This window comes from Telopea speciosissima, chromosome 2, assembly GCF_018873765.1.
Source record: "Telopea speciosissima isolate NSW1024214 ecotype Mountain lineage chromosome 2, Tspe_v1, whole genome shotgun sequence".
NCBI lineage: Eukaryota > Viridiplantae > Streptophyta > Magnoliopsida > Proteales > Proteaceae > Telopea > Telopea speciosissima.
Genome location: NC_057917.1, coordinates 13,523,888 through 13,539,414, shown reverse-complemented (window position 1 = coordinate 13,539,414; position 15,527 = coordinate 13,523,888). Strand labels below are relative to the sequence as shown.

At 39.8% G+C, this 15,527-nt stretch overlaps 2 protein-coding genes and 1 pseudogene across 2 annotated transcripts; all 3 read left to right on the top strand.

Annotated features, from left to right (window-relative positions):
* Positions 1-1,159: 1,159 nt before the first annotated feature.
* On the top strand, positions 1,160-4,147 carry LOC122652590 (alpha-L-fucosidase 1-like). The gene is made up of 3 exons (XM_043846377.1): positions 1,160-1,789; positions 2,109-2,345; positions 3,101-4,147. The coding sequence occupies exons 1-3, from the start codon at positions 1,167-1,169 to the stop codon at positions 3,870-3,872; spliced, it is 1,632 nt and encodes a 543-aa protein (XP_043702312.1). The 5' UTR covers positions 1,160-1,166; the 3' UTR covers positions 3,873-4,147.
* Positions 4,148-6,020: 1,873 nt separating this feature from the next.
* Positions 6,021-8,237, top strand: LOC122652591. Its single transcript, XM_043846378.1, has 6 exons — positions 6,021-6,449; positions 6,533-6,630; positions 6,816-6,887; positions 6,991-7,115; positions 7,694-7,766; positions 7,929-8,237. Exons 1-6 carry the CDS (start codon positions 6,125-6,127, stop codon positions 8,031-8,033), a joined length of 798 nt encoding a protein of 265 aa, XP_043702313.1. The 5' UTR covers positions 6,021-6,124; the 3' UTR covers positions 8,034-8,237.
* A 1,718-nt stretch (positions 8,238-9,955) lies between these two features.
* On the top strand, positions 9,956-12,042 carry LOC122650472 (annotated as a pseudogene).
* Positions 12,043-15,527: the final 3,485 nt, after the last annotated feature.

Sequence of the window (15,527 nt, the reverse complement as noted above, 5' to 3'; positions counted from 1 at the left end):
TTCCATGCAACTTCTGCATTTTTTGGATCTAGGGATAGACAGAATAGTAACTATAGGAACTTAAATTCATCGATCCATCAAAGTTAAAGAAAGTGGATTCTACTTGAATCAAGGAAACAAACTATCTATCTGGCCATTATTTCACAAAGTTAATCTAAGGCAAATCTTGTAGAATGAAGTATTGTTTAAACATTAGTGAGATTGTTTTCATCATTTGCTTCCCAACCTTATTAAGTGTTGCTAATGTTTTTCAGCTGCTGCTTTATCTGCTGCTTCACGCTTTAAGGTCCTCTTTCAGCAGTTGAATCCTTTGCAACCTCTATATTTTTTGCTTCAAAGAATAGATAGAATAGTAACTACAGAGGCTTAAGTTCATCGATTCATCAAATTTTAGAAAAGTAGATTATATTTGAATCAAGGAAACAAACTATTTATCTGGTCATTATTTTACAAAGCTAATCTAAAGGAAATCCTGTACAACGAAGTAAATCAGTGGAGTCGTGGGATTTTCCACCGGTCGTGGATTGGAGTCGCAGGAGGGAAAAGGGTTTGAGGATTGAGCAGAAGGGTTTCACAGGTGGGGTGGAGTTGGTTGCAAAGGGGTGGGGGAAAGGAGTCATGCTCTATGTGTTTCATACTTAGAAAAGATGATGGGTGATGGGGGAATTTCTTCACCTCCACTAAATTTTTTTTACACATAATTACTTTCCCAAACGATTTCTCATTGTATTCTCTTATATGTTTGATAGTTACCCAACAGTTTTCATTTTTTATAAAAAACCTTTTATGTTAATGATTTTTTTTTTTTAAATAGATAGAGGAAGCCATTTTTGGTTCTTCACCCTTTTTTACAATGTGGATTCATCTTTTGGCCTTTTTCCTGTTCTTTGTTTTCCTATTGTTTACAGTTAATGTGAAAAAACAGAAGCTGATAGGATCTGGGTTACTATAAAAGTTCCAGATTCATTGAGTTGAGGAGACGTTTCAATATTTAAAAAGCCAGTCAGTAACGTTACTTCTACTCCTCGTTATTTTGATTATGCCTTTCACTACTCATACTGACTTGTTTAAATTAAAAGTTGAATTAAGCCCACTTCGAATCTGGACTTATGCATAATTCACTCGCTAGCTCTCTGATCCTGTGAAAGCTAGCGACTGCAATTATCATGAGGAAGAAGAAGAGCAATGCTCGAGATCCCAACATCTTAAACAGCAAAAATAAAGAGCCCATTTCCAACTATACTGGTCTTGTTCTCCTCTTATTTTCCTCTCTCACGGCAACCACAAAAGCAATAGCAACAGCTCCCCCTCTTTCTTCTTCTCTCTCAAAACCTCCTCCTCTCCCTATTTTACCTCTGCCCTCAGCAGCCCAGCTCTCATGGCAGCTGGGAGAAATGGCTCTCTTCCTCCATTTTGGAACTAATACCTTCACCGACTCTGAATGGGGCACTGGCCACGCCGATCCTTCCATCTTCAATCCAACCAGACTTGACGCCCGCCAATGGGTTAGCGTCGCCAAGAACGCTGGCTTCTCCCGTGTGATTCTCACTGCCAAGCACCATGACGGTTTCTGCCTCTGGCCCTCCATCTATACCGATTACTCTGTCTGCTCCAGCTCTTGGAAGAACGGTTCCGGTAACGTTCTGGCTGAATTAGCTGACGCTGCTAGGGAGGCTGGTATCGATTTGGGTCTCTACCTCTCGCCTTGGGATCGTCACGAGGCTTCTTATGGCAAGACTCTTGAGTATAATGAGTTCTATATGGCCCAGATGTCTGAATTACTCACAGGGTGAGAAATCCTTGAATTCCTTTCTTTCTTTTTTTTCGTTGTTCCGGTGAAATATTCATGGGTTCTTTCAGTTTCTGACTCTGTTTCTTAACAACCCCCTCCCCTTTCCTTTGGGGTTTAGACTAAATCATGTTGGTGCTGTCAGATTGACTGTTTTTGTGACTGATTTTCTTGATCAATTTAATCTCCCGGGTTTTCAATTAGGTATATGAATGAGGGGTTCTCCCTACTCTACCCAGATAGGGAATTTGTTGTTAAATTGAAATTCTGAACTTAGAAATGTTTCAGAAGGCTTTTAATGACTTTGAGAATGGAACAGATATGGGGGGGTCAAGGAGGTGTGGTTGGATGGTGCTAAAGGAGAGGGAGAAAAGGACATGGAATACTTCTTTGATTCTTGGTTTAGTTTCATTCATCAACTACAACCTGGGGCTGCCATATTCTCAGATGCTGGTCCGGACACCAGGTGGATAGGGGATGAAGCTGGTGTTGCTGGTTCTACTTGCTGGTCCCTCTTCAACCGAAGCTCTGCCAAGATTGGTGACACCGATCCCCAGTGAGTTAACTCCCAACTCTACATTTATGTGATGGATTTATCTACTTCATGTTTTATTGTACTTCAACATACTGTAATAGAGTCGAGCAATTTCTATTAGCTATGGCCTTCCATCTATCTCGTTTTCCCCTGCATCATTCATGGGAATTTGAAAATGTAGATTGGTTGGTGGTCAGTTTTCAAATTGTGAACTTTAGCATCGGTTGTTCTGTGTGTTTGCATCATCATATGGTGATAAAATTTAGTCTCCTTAAGCTTATTATGGGATCTCAAAATCACATCTTAGCTGGATATTTTCCCCAATGACTACTGAGACTTTGCCAATGTAACATTGTGGGGGTGGGGGTGGGGGGGGGGGGTGTTGGAATTTACCTGTTTAAATGATTTGGTGGTCTTATTTTCATGTTGGATGTTTGGAAGTACATAGTTGTCAAGGCGTCGCCTTGGCCGACTTGGTCGCCTAGGCGGGTGCCTTAGACGCCTTACCCGTCTTGTTGGTGTCGCCATACTTTTGGACCCTCTCCAGCGCCTTAGGTCACCTAGGCGCGGTGACAACTATGTTTGGAACTCAGTCCAGCAGTTTCATGTCTTCATGATCTAAAAGCCACATTTAATGAACTTAAGGATCTCAATCTTTCTAGATCTGTCACTTATTTTGTGGTATTACATCAGGAAATCTTATCTATGGTTTGTCTACTTGGGGTTGGTTTGGGAACACTCCGAACTTTGTTCACTTACCCTTGTACGTGTAACAGGTATTCTCGTGACGGAGACCCATATGGTCATGATTGGGTTCCTGCAGAGTGTGATGTATCCATCAGGCCTGGTTGGTTTTGGCATTCTTCGGAGCGCCCGAAGTCTGCAATCACTTTGCTTGACATATATTACAAATCAGTTGGAAGAAACTGTCTCCTCTTACTGAATGTCCCGCCAAATTCATCAGGCCTTATTTCAGACGAGGACATTCAAGTGCTTGAAGAATTTACCAAAATTCGACACACCATATTCTCCTCCAACTTGGCCAAGAATGCCATTCTTACTGCTAATAGCAGACGTGGAGGCATTAGTGATTCTCGGTTTGACCCACTCCATGTCCTTGAAGAAGGCATTTTCTCTTACTGGGCACCTGAAGAGCATCAATCTGATTGGGTTTTAAATCTGGACTTCGGCAAATCTATATCATTTAACGTCCTGCAAATTCAGGAACCCATTCACATGGGACAGCGGATTAGTGAGTTCCATCTTGATATTTGTACTGAAGAAGGTGAGTGGAAGATGGTAACAAATGGCACAACCATCGGATACCGAAGGCTGCTTCAATTTTTGACTGTAAAATCACAGTATTTGAGGTTCGTCATTGACAAGTCCCGGGCAGACGTAGACCCACTAATTTCTTATCTGGGGATTTACCTCGATCCTTTTTCCATTGTGAATGATGCATCTGGTGCAAGCTCACAGCTTTACTTCAATGGCACTGAAGTAATTCAGCTGAAAGCTTACAACCATTCTCTCAGTGCGAAGATGTAGATTTTGAAGATTGTGGCAAACTAATTTTTTCGCTTCTGCAGAAGCTAGAAACACTGGCGGAGTGAAGAGACAGAAGAAGCTAATGTGGTCTTATGTAATTTGATTGTAGTACATCATACCAGGTAGCCAGGTTGTGTATTGTAACCTATTGTTGTTGCCTGAAAGGCATGTCTGTAAGATTTACGTACTCTCTTCCAATAGAAGAGTTTCTTTTGGACACCATTGGCCTCCCCACTCCCCCAATGCTTAATGATCTCTGATGTGTTAAAATCTTTGGCTTGGATACTCTGAGCTCTGAGTCTGGTTCTCTTGGTCTGCTGTGATTGTTGAATACATAGAAAAGGGATAAAAGAAAACACAATTCATGTATTTTATTCTCAGCTCTAAAGACTTGAAACTTTGTAAGCCTTGGTTGGGATGTTTATTGGCAGCCATCATTTGTCAGATATGGCTAGCTTACCATGACTATATTCACAGAAACTTGTCTCATTCCTCTAGAACTGTTCTGATTAAATCATTTTCTTTGGCAAAGGAATATTTTGATCCTAAGAATGCTTCCAAGAGGTCTTCTCAATTACTGCATATTTGTTGGAGACCACCTCAAGAATCTGTTGTTAAAATTAATTTTGATGGTGCTACTTTTGGGTGCCCCAGGATCAGCTAGCTTGGGAGGAGTGTTTCGTGACTTTAGAGGAGCATTTCTTATGAGCTTTTTTAGAACATATGGGTACTACTTTCTCCATTGTTGTTAGAGGTTCTTGCTGCTAGACTGGCATTATATTGCAGTTTCTTGAGGGTATCAAGATGTGATTCTTGAAGGTGACCACCTTTTAGTGATTGATATTCTTTCCAGGAGGACTATTTCTATCCCTTGGTGTATTCAAAATATAATGGCTAGACTGTTTTGAGCTCTTGGCGCACTTCAACTCTATCTCTATCCTTCACACTTCTAGAGAAGGAAATTTTGATGTGAATAGCTTGCCTTCTTTTGCTGTTTCTTCTAAGTTGTTTCATATATGGCATATAACCCCCCCCCCCCCCTTTTTGTTGCCTCTTATAGTATTTTGATATGAACTGGTTGCCAGTAGAAACTAACATCAAGAAAATCTGTGACCAGCATTTACTTGAAATTTTCAGTCATGGCACATTATGGATTTCTATAACCTGCAATGGAGGTATTATGCAAACTAGTTCTGAAAATCATCGACGGCTTTCGATCTGCATCCACAGCAATTCTTAAAGTATCCTCCCAAAAAAGAAAATCCCTATTCACCTAATTGGGAATTAGCAATGGCTGCCTAATTCCTTCCCAGAAAAGAGAACCACTCTTCACCTAACTGGGTTTTGAGAGGAGTAAAACCAAACCTTTATTAACTCGGCCATGACCCAGCCAGATTGGTCCAAACTTGTGGTAAAATAATGTCAGGAAGACCAGTTTCAATCGAGTTTGAGGAGGGATGGAAAAAAGATCCTCTCCAACCATTCATCCAATGGCTGGGAGGATTTGGACATGCATCCCAATGTATTGGCAGGTGTTGGGATGTGTGTCCAATTCCTCCTAGCCGTTGGATGGGTGGTTGGAGAGGAGTTGGAGAGAATCTGGATCTGAGGAGGGATAGGTGAGTCTACTAAGACAAGATCTCTTTACCTTAATTTATGGTTTAGAAAACCCAATCTAAACTTGAATTCAGCCCTTTTTGTTTGACGGGGACTAAGTTGGGGTGAGAAAGTATTGATGTGGCACTGGAAAATCTCATCCCAACCTTGTTTATTTAACTTAGGATCATGAACTTACAAAATCTCATAAATATTATTAAATACTTTGTTTATTGACGTGACACTTGAAAAACTCACCCCTATATTATCTAAAGTCTTACGAAAACAAAAAAACCAAAAGACTTTGATTAATATTAGTAAAACTCCCATCCCCTATTTTCCGGACTAGTCCCACAATATTCCCACCCCCATCCATCAAACAAACGGCCGATGAGAAAGACCTCAAAAGGTATTGAGAGGACCTCAATGGGCATACACTGCTTTGTAATGACGAGCGTGTTGAGAACACGTGGAGCCATTTGAATATCTACTGTCGTGTCTTCCTTCCTTCCCTTCCTTTCTCTCCTCCCCATTTTATCTCTAGCAGATTACCCACCAAAATCAAATTCAATCTACCACTCTCACTCAACCCTCCCACTTCTCTCTTTTTCTCTCTGCAGCATTCATTCCTCGGATTTCTTTCCTTAGAAAAAGAAATGGCAATGTTGAATTTGGCTGTTTCCAGTCTCAGAGCAAACGTCTCTCCACCTCTCCTGCCCTTCTCATCCTTTCCTGATTCCTCAGTCGTTTCTTCTAAAATCTCTGCCTTGTCCTTTCCCTTAGCTGCAACAAGTAGCAGACGAGCTGTCCTTGGCCCCTCCACCGCCTTCAAGACCGAGCCTTTCCAAGGATTGGAGTTGACCCAACATCAACAAGAAGGAGATGAAGAGGAAGAACAAGTAGTAAGGACGGAACCCACAGAAACCCTCTTGTACTCCTTTGCTCCTTTGCCCTGGCTATTTGTGGCCTCTCTTCCTGGAGGTACCTCTTTCCATCTACATTTGCATTTCTTTTCCTTTTCTACTTTTCTTTTGAACGACCTTGCTAATTGAGATGCAATGCAGCTGCAACTGTGAGGTCTCTGTTTGGGCCTTTCGTTGAACTGGTTAAGTCTTTGAATCTTCCAGATTGGTTAGTCCACTGGGGTCACCCTGGCAACATGGTATATGATCCCATTTCTTCATTTCTGCGAAAAAATCTTTTACTTTTGAAGTGCTCCTCCTTTCTATTTTTATCATCTCATAGGTTGGGGGTTTGCAGCAGACATCTTCAAGACTGGCAAGTTTACACCCAAGATCACAGTACTTATGAAATTAATACTTTGTTCTCTCTGTTCTATTTGTATAGGCTGTTGTTCTCTTTGCTATGGGTGGTTATGGAACTTACTTAGGCTTCCGAATTCGGTTCTCCGACGATGTGGTAAGCCCTCATTTTTAGATCACTCCTTCTCTCTGAGCTTGAGCACAAAATTTAGAAGCAATTAATTCATACTATTGAAACCCAATTACATAAACCATTTCAGGAGGAGAAGGCAAATGCCAAAGATTTACACCCAAAGCTATTGGGTGGTATGTTTTTCTTCTTTGCTCTTGGAGCAACTGGTGGAGTTACATCTCTACTCACTTCTGATAAACCTATCTTTGAGAGGTACTCATTAAAACTTGGATTTCAATGATCTTATGTTAGTTCTATCTATATACATTATTAGTTGTGAAGGTATTGTTATGTATGTCTCGAGTTCTTATACCCGTTTCGAAGAATGACTCGCTCCAACATTTTTGGTGGCGATCCGAATGGAACGTTTTTTGAGATCAGTGATGGGCTCCGAACTTAGAGGCAAAGCCCCTATGTGGGCACGGTTCGGCCCAACCCATACTGATGAAGGAATATTTATATTCTTTAACCGCTTTGTTGTAAAGTGTGTGAGGTTTGGGGTTCTCGATTTAGGAGCAGCAGCGCCGTTTCTTGGGTGTTCTTGAGAGATCTCCATTGTAACTTTCTCCGATTTATATAGTGAAACATCTTCAGCTTCGCCCGTGGACATAGCACACCATATTGTTGTGTGAACAACGTTAAATCTCTGTGTCATCTTACGTTGTTTTCGTTTTTGTTCGTGTTTTGTTTGATATTTGTTCTAACAGGTATATCAATCCCAAATCAGAGATTATATAGTAACCTCATTTGTCTTCTCTCCTCTCTCTCTTTCCTGATATTTCTTCTTGCAGTCCACATGCTGTTACAGGTTCTCTTGGGCTTGCTTTGTTAACCATACAGACCATTTTGCCTGCATTATTCGAGGTAAATGTATTGGAAAAGGAACATATATGGATTTGCTTCATGAATTCAACAATGGTTTTCCTCTCACCCAAGACTTCATTTTTATGGTATCAGATTGTTTGAATTGGTTTAATTACATTGGAAGGGTTTGTTTGAGCTCATCAGAATCTGCTTCTTTTGTAGGGAAATCCTGGACTAAGGAATGTTCATGGTATCTTGGGTAGTGGGATCATGACTCTATTTCTTATCCATGCCACACTTGGGCTACAACTTGGCCTCAGCTATTGATTCTTTTCCCAAGTTAAAGCTTTTCAGGATTCATTTCAGCTTACCATTGTGAAGTTCATCTAAAATAATAGGGAACCAAAAAAAATTGCCATTTCTGATGAGAGACATGGTTGCAGTGATTCAGTTGTAGTAGTGCCTGTTTGGTACTAATGTCAAATATCATGAACCATAATTTTCACAAATGTGAATGAAATAAAGTTCTCCCATGAGCACATCTAGCATTTCTCTTACATTTAGATATGTTAAGAAATTGAATCCCATAGGTACGGTTCGGGTGTTACCTGAACGGAGATGGGAATGCAGCGGAAATAGAATACCGAGGTGTACTGGTTACGAGCTTCTGCTTCTTTGGCGACTGTAGCACAGTGGTAGCGACAGCAGCTAGGTGCTTCTGGTTTCTTGGTTTTTCATTGGGGAGTAATGCCTCTGTTACTGAAACCAGGGACCTCTGTTCACTTAAATACCTTGTGGATCCCATCAAGATGGTTATCCTAAGATGATGTAACCACCTCCCCAGTCTTTATGCTGATGTGGCTAAATAGGCCACATGGCAAATTGGATCCCACCATCTTACAAAGTTAAAGCCCATGAGGACTGGATTTGCTCTGTATTCAATGAAATAAAGTTCTCCAATACTAAAAGCTTGTGAATTCCCGACCAAGGTTTAAATAAACAATAGTGGTCCCTTAACAAGAAGAAATGATGAGGAGTTCAGCATTATCCATTCTATTTCAAGCATGGAACATAATTGGAAAAAACATCATTCTAGTGGGTCAAGCTTATTTTGTGTGTGTGTGTGTGTGCGTCATCCTACTTACCTAAACTAAGTTAACTGGAAAAAATAATGTTGGCCAACTTTTATAGCCTCATCCAGCAACCTTGAAGATCCGACAATATTCAAGTAGCAGGCTTTTTAGACTGCAGATATCCAAATTGGTAAAGCTTGTTCCCTTCAAATTTCAGCTCAAAAAAGGGGCATACTCAGTGTACGAGGCTTCCGCCACTGCAAGGTCTGGGGAGGGTCATAATGTACGCAGCTTTACCTCTCCAAATTTCAGCTCAATTGGCTACAAATTGAAGAAGCCATGGAAGAGGGAAGTTGGCTTGAAGAATGCAATGTGGTTTTTCTTTATTATGTGATGAATGAAAATCATAGATGATCTAATTGTTCTGACTTCGCTATAGCGCCTTTTGTTCTGCTAATTTTGTTTAAAATTGTTTCTCTTGAAATTCCTTTTTGGCTCTGTTTGTTTCGGCGTAAAATTTTTCTTGGTAAATTTTACTTCGTAAATGTAAATTTTTATATGTTGAAAAATTTTTCAATACTTTTTTCCATTAAAAAAAAATAAACATTGGAACATTTTTCAACATGTAAAATTTTACATGTCAACTTTTTTGAAATGAAAAATTTCAAGTAAAATTTTATGCCGAAACAAATAGAATCTTGTTATTCTTTTTTCTTTTGTTGCCTGTTGTCTTCGGTTATTTTATTAGCTTTAACTTGGTTTTATCCATAGTAAAATTTGCCTTTGAAGCTTTTCTCTTTTCACTCACCTAACCACTGAAGAATTTAGTCATACATTTGAAACATAATCTTGAAAATTCAGAGAATAATGCATTGCAAGATGCCCGCACTGTAAAGGATTTTAATCCCACGATGTATGGCAAGAAGACATGTACAATGTTATTTTTTTTTAAAATAAACATAAAAGTTGTTAGAATTCAATAGAGAAAAAATCCCATGATTTCACGAGAATCCCAAGCAAAAGTTTCAAGCTTTCAGCTGTCGACTAACGATGAATTCGGATCAACTACCCACATAGGGATGGGTGGGGGCAGATCTGAACCCTCCATGGGGGGTGTGGGGGGAGCAGATCTGAACTCACAAACGATAACATATTCAAACAATTTTGAAATTGGAATCGGTTAATCCTATTCATAACGGCTTCTGCCTCAGGCCCTCCGCCTATACCGATTACTCTGTCCGCTCCAGTTCTTGGAAACACGGTTCCTGTGACGTTCTTGCTGAATTGGCTGACGCTGCTAGGGACGTTGGTATCGATTTGGGTGTCTACGTCTCGCCTTGGGATCGTCACGAGCCTTCTTATGGCAACACTCTTGAGTATAATGAGTTCTATATGGCCCAGATGTCTGAATTGCTCACAAGGTGAGATAAATCACGGTTTCTTTCAGTTTTTGATTCTGTTTCTTAACAACCCCTCTCCCCTTCCGAGTTTAGATTAGTAAATCATGTCGGTGTTTCCGACTGACTGTTTTTAAGGCTGCTTTCTTGATCAATTTAATCTCCTGTGTTTTCAATTACCTATTTGATTGAGGGGTTTTATCTACTATACCCAGATTGGGATTTTAATGAACTGCTATTGAATTGAAATTCTGAACTCGAATGTTTCAGAAGGCTTTTAATGACTTTTGAGGATGGAACAGGTATGGGGAGATCAAGGAGGTATGGTTGGATGGTACTAAAGGAAAGGGAGAAAAGTACATGGAATACTTCTTTGATTCTTGGTTTAGTCTCATTCATCAGCTGCAGCCTAGGGCTGTCATATTCTCAGATGCTGGCCCAGACACCAGGTGGATAGGGAATGAAAATGGTGTTGCTGGCTCCACTTGCTGGTCCCTCTTCGACCGAAGGCCTGCTTAGATTGGCGACACTGATCCCCTGTGAGCTATCCTCTCCTGACTTCACATTCATGTGATAATTTTATCTTCTTCAGAGTTTATTGTACTTGAACTCTCTGTAATAGACTCCTATTAGCTATGGCCTTCCTTGAACTCTCTGTAATAGACTCCTATTAGCTATGGCCTTCCATCTATCTCCTTTTTGCCTGCATCCTCCTTGAATTTGGAAGTGTAGATTGTTTGGTGGTCAGTCTTCTATTTGTGAACTATATCATTGGGTGTTGTGTGTATAGTCTCCTTAAGCTTACTATGAAATCTCAAAATCACATTTAAGCTTGATAATTCCCCAGTGACTGCTGAGACTTTGCCAGTGTGACAGTTTTAGTGGAGCAATGGGGGAATTTACTTGTTTAAATGATTTGGTCTTATTTTCATGTTGTAGCTTTAAAACTCAGTCCAGGAGTTTCATGTCTTCATAATCTAGAGCCACATTTGATGAATGTAATATTCATGATGACATTAGATCTTAATCTTTTAGGATCTGTTCCTTATTTTGTGGTATTACACTAGGAAGTCTTACTTATGGTTGTCTACTTGGGGGCGGTTTGGGTACACTGGGAACTTTGTTCACGTACCCTTCTACATGTCACAGGCATTCTCTTGAAGGAGACCCAAATGGTCCTGATTGGGTTCCTACAGAGTGTGATGTATCCATCAGGCCTGGTTGGTTTTGGCATTCTTCTGAGTGCCCAAAGTCTGCAATCAATTTGCTTGACATATATTACAAATCAGTAGGAAGAAAAGGTCTTCTTTTACTGAATGTCCCACCAAATTCTTCAGATCTGATATCAGAGGAGGACATTCAAGTGCCTGTTTCACCAAAATTTGGCACATCATATTCTCCAACAACTTAGCCAAGAATGCCGTGGTTACTGTTAACAGCAGACGTGGAGGCATTTGTGATTCTCGGTTTGACCCACTCCATGTCCTTGAAGAAGGCATTTTCTCTTACTGGGCACCTGAAGAGCATCAATCTGATTGGGTATTAAATCTGGACTTCGGCAAATCTATATCATTTAACGCATTTAACGTGCTGCAAATTCAGGAACCCATTCACATGGGCCAGCGGATTAGTGAGTTCCGTCTTGATATTCGTACTGAAGAAGGTGAGTGGAAGACGGTAACAAAGGGCACAACCGTGGGATACCGAAGGCTGCTGCGATTTCTGACTGTAAAATCACAGTATTTGAGGTTCATCATTGACAAGTCCCGGACAGACGTAGACCCACTAATTTCTTATCTGGGGATTTACCGAGATTCTTTTTCCATTGTGAATGATGCATCTGGTACAAGCTCACCGCTTTGGTAAATCAGCTGAAAGGTTACAACCATTCTGTCAGTGTGAAGATGTAGATTTTGAATTTAAAGATTGTGGCAGACTAATATTTCGCTTTTGCAGAAGCTAGAAACACCAGTGGAATAAAGAGACAGTAGCTAATGTGGTCTTATTTAATTTGATTGTAGTACATCATAGCAGGTAGACAGGTAGTGTACTGTAATCTATTGCCTGAAAGGCATGTCTGTAAAATCCCCCCCCCCCCCTACAATGTTTAATGAGCTCTGATGTGTTAAAATCTTTGGCTTGAAGACTATGAGCTCTCTGTCTGGTTCTCATGGTATTTAATGGCTTGCTGTGATTGTTGAATACAGAGAAAAGGGAGAAAGAAAATCACAAATGTAGGTTACAAAACTTTGTTTAACATCTTTTTGTGTTTCCATCTGAACTGGTTGCCAGCAGAAACTAACATCCAGAAAATTTTCCACCAGCACTCACTTGAACTTTCAGTCTTGGCACATTGAGTTATCTATTCTCAAATAGAGGTATCATGCAAACTAGTTCTGAAAACTATCAATGGCTTCTGATCTGTGTCCACTAATTTTTCTCCTAATTGGGAATTAGCAATGGCTGCATGATTCCTTCCCTGCACAACTCATCCATACCATTTAATCCATCTAGGAGCTTTAAAATGAGTCTATATTCAGCATCAGGCCATCTTAAGGTTTTGACATTATGTCAGTTATAGGTTAGCAGCTTCCAAGGAATGTTTCATAAATCCCAAGTTAGTACAGAAATGAGGTTTGAGAGAAGGGCCTGAATCAGATTGGATTGGACCATTAATAAAAATGGAAGTATAATAATGTAAATAGTGGATGTTGGATATACAACAACACTAACACCATCTCAACTAATATGTAATTCTGCATACTAATCCAGGTATGGCCTTCATTTGGAAGAATGTTTCGAAACACAAAACCTCAATTCAGATTGGAATATCAAGTTAGTAACAAACCCAGAATCTGAATCCAGTAACTGGAATGGAGGATAAAAGAGAGAAAGAGATTGAGGGAGAAGAAGAGATGTTGGACGATAGAGAATGTGTTTTATCGTACCAACCCGTGATCTTTATATATTAAGTAAAACAGAACTTCAATAGGAAAAAGACACTTACCTTGCTAAGCCTAAGACCTAAACACAATAGTAAAGTAAGAACTTACAATCGAAATAGGAAACAATAAAAAACTAAGCTATACTTTTTTTTTTTTTTGTTAAAAGAAATTAAGTTATACTACTTAACCAAGAATATAACCCCCACAGTAGAATCTTGAACACTCCCTCTCAAGCTGGAGTATAACAGAAGGCTCAAGCTTGAAACAACAAGAACAGATATTAATGGCAAACACTAGCCTTAAACATATGTATCAATCATAGATGAATGGATGAGGGACAAGTGTCTGTTTTCTACATGGTTTTCCTTCTAGGATGTGATCTACCAAGCTGAGGTTCTAGTACCAAGATAACCTTTCCCTTTACAAGTACGAAAAAAAAAAGGGGAAAATTACATGATTAGCTATTTTTGGGTTTTCATTTATAAAATTGTCCACCCTATGTTTGAGTTAACAAAAATAGACAAAAACAAGTTAAGGTTTATAAAACTGAACAAAATAGTATCTCTCCCTCCCACACTTATTTTTTTAGACATTTTTACCCCTATCAGTGCCTTCTCACCCAGGCATCCTCCGTTCTCTGCAACCCTACCCTTGTCCTAGCCACCGCCATTCTCTGCTACCCCAAGTAACTGAGTAAAAAAAAAGAAATTTTTTCAGAGGGGAACTGCCAAGGAAGGAAGGAGAGTCACTGTTTTGTCTAGTTTTGTAAAACTAAACTTGTTTTTGTCTATTTTTGTTAACTCAAACATAGGGTGGACAACTTTGTAAATGAAAACCCAAAAGTAATTAATCATGTAATTTTCCCTAAAAAAAAATGAGTATTGATATAATGAGGTATTAAATGGGACTCGATTCCAATAATACTTTAAAATTTTGCTTTAAAAAACAATAACTAAGAAAATAAATGATAAATTACATGACACCCCCTAAAAATCAAACGATACTCAACTCACTTCGTCTTATTTAAAGATACTCAATCGTCCCTGTATTAGAGTCCTGTATTACAACTTAGCCCCGACCGTTAGTTTTATACTGTTAACTTATGAAATATATTTAAATTCCTAAACTATCTTTGATCAGTGTAGAGTTATTTTTTTACCCTTGAATCTCAAAACCCCAAAATCAATCATCTTCCTCACATGACCTGCAATCCCTCGCCCGTCCCCTCTTGTCCTGTTCTTCTTCTTCGTCTCCGGCCGACGAGTGAGTGACTCTCCATCAAGTCAATAGATTCAATAACCCCTTGCTCACTTCCTCTTCTCCGTTTCATCTTCTAGGTCATCATCAACTACTCTTTAACAATACCCAAGGGAGTTTACCAAAATAACAATACCCAAGGGAAAAAAAAAAACTTTTCTTGCGCTGCAGTTTAGACATAAAAGGTGCTTTCTTTGAAACCAGAGATTCAGTCTTACAAGGTTGTCAGAGTTGTAAGTTCAACCAATAAATTTCTGTTAAATGTAAACCATGGAAGACAAATACAGAAAGTATGCTTCCACTGCTTTGTTTGAACGATTTTTCTGTTTTAGGGTTTTTGGTACAAAGTGATGGGAAGGTAACAAATGGTAAAACTTCTATGGATGGAAGAAGATGAGCAAGATTGAACAACATAAGCCACTCTACGATTTTAAGCCACCGTAACAAAGGGTAAACGATCTTCTACTCAATGTCGTATCGGAGATAAATCAAATGTGAATGAAATAACCACTGAAAGAACAATTTAAATTGAGGAAGGAGGAAGGAACAGTCTCCATAGAGGTGGTTAGGGAAATGACTGCAAGGAGGAGAAGGGAAAGCAGGGTTTAAAAGTCTGGAATCGGAATTTTTGAAGAAGAATTCCAGTCCTGGTCGCTTGAAGGAAAGAAGGGTTGCAACGGCTTGTCCCTTGAAAGGAAGAAGCATTGCAGCGGCTTGTTCCGTGATAAGAGTTCAGAGAAGAAGAATGTGGTACCGGGGCAGTGGCGCAACTCAATAGCCTCAAATGGAGACTCTCCGGAAAAGAGGAGCGGTAAGTCAGCCTCCCGCCATTGCAATCGCCTTCGATTGAGTTTTCAAAGGCAATTTTCTGTTTTGGGATAAGAGTAATGACAGTCCGGTTCATGGTTCGAGATCTTGGTATCGGCTGGATCGGATTGGTCTCGATCGATATCGATCAGATCCAGTCAAAATCAATCGATCCGATCCGATACCTTAAACCATTGTCCGATTAAAACTTCTAAGCATATGACCAGTACGAAAAAACCATTGAACTGCATTGACCACATCCATAACTATAAGATGCTAATGAAGTTGAAAATTTTTTCGTAGGCAAACCATCAATACCCGAAGCCTTATGAGGCCCATTTG

What these genes read in the sequence shown, in the direction of transcription:
- LOC122652590 (XM_043846377.1), top strand. Translation starts at nt 1,167, where the DNA reads ATGAGGAAGAAGAAGAGCAATGCTCGAGATCCCAACATCTTAAACAGC. An exon ending in ATGTCTGAATTACTCACAGG is followed by an intron (nt 1,790 to 2,108) that starts GTGAGAAATCCT and finishes AGAATGGAACAG; the next exon opens with ATATGGGGGGGTCAAGGAGG. An exon ending in ATTGGTGACACCGATCCCCA is followed by an intron (nt 2,346 to 3,100) that starts GTGAGTTAACTC and finishes TACGTGTAACAG; the next exon opens with GTATTCTCGTGACGGAGACC.
- LOC122652591 (XM_043846378.1), top strand. Translation starts at nt 6,125, where the DNA reads ATGGCAATGTTGAATTTGGCTGTTTCCAGTCTCAGAGCAAACGTCTCT. An exon ending in GATAAACCTATCTTTGAGAG is followed by an intron (nt 7,116 to 7,693) that starts GTACTCATTAAA and finishes TTCTTCTTGCAG; the next exon opens with TCCACATGCTGTTACAGGTT. An exon ending in TTTTGCCTGCATTATTCGAG is followed by an intron (nt 7,767 to 7,928) that starts GTAAATGTATTG and finishes CTTCTTTTGTAG; the next exon opens with GGAAATCCTGGACTAAGGAA.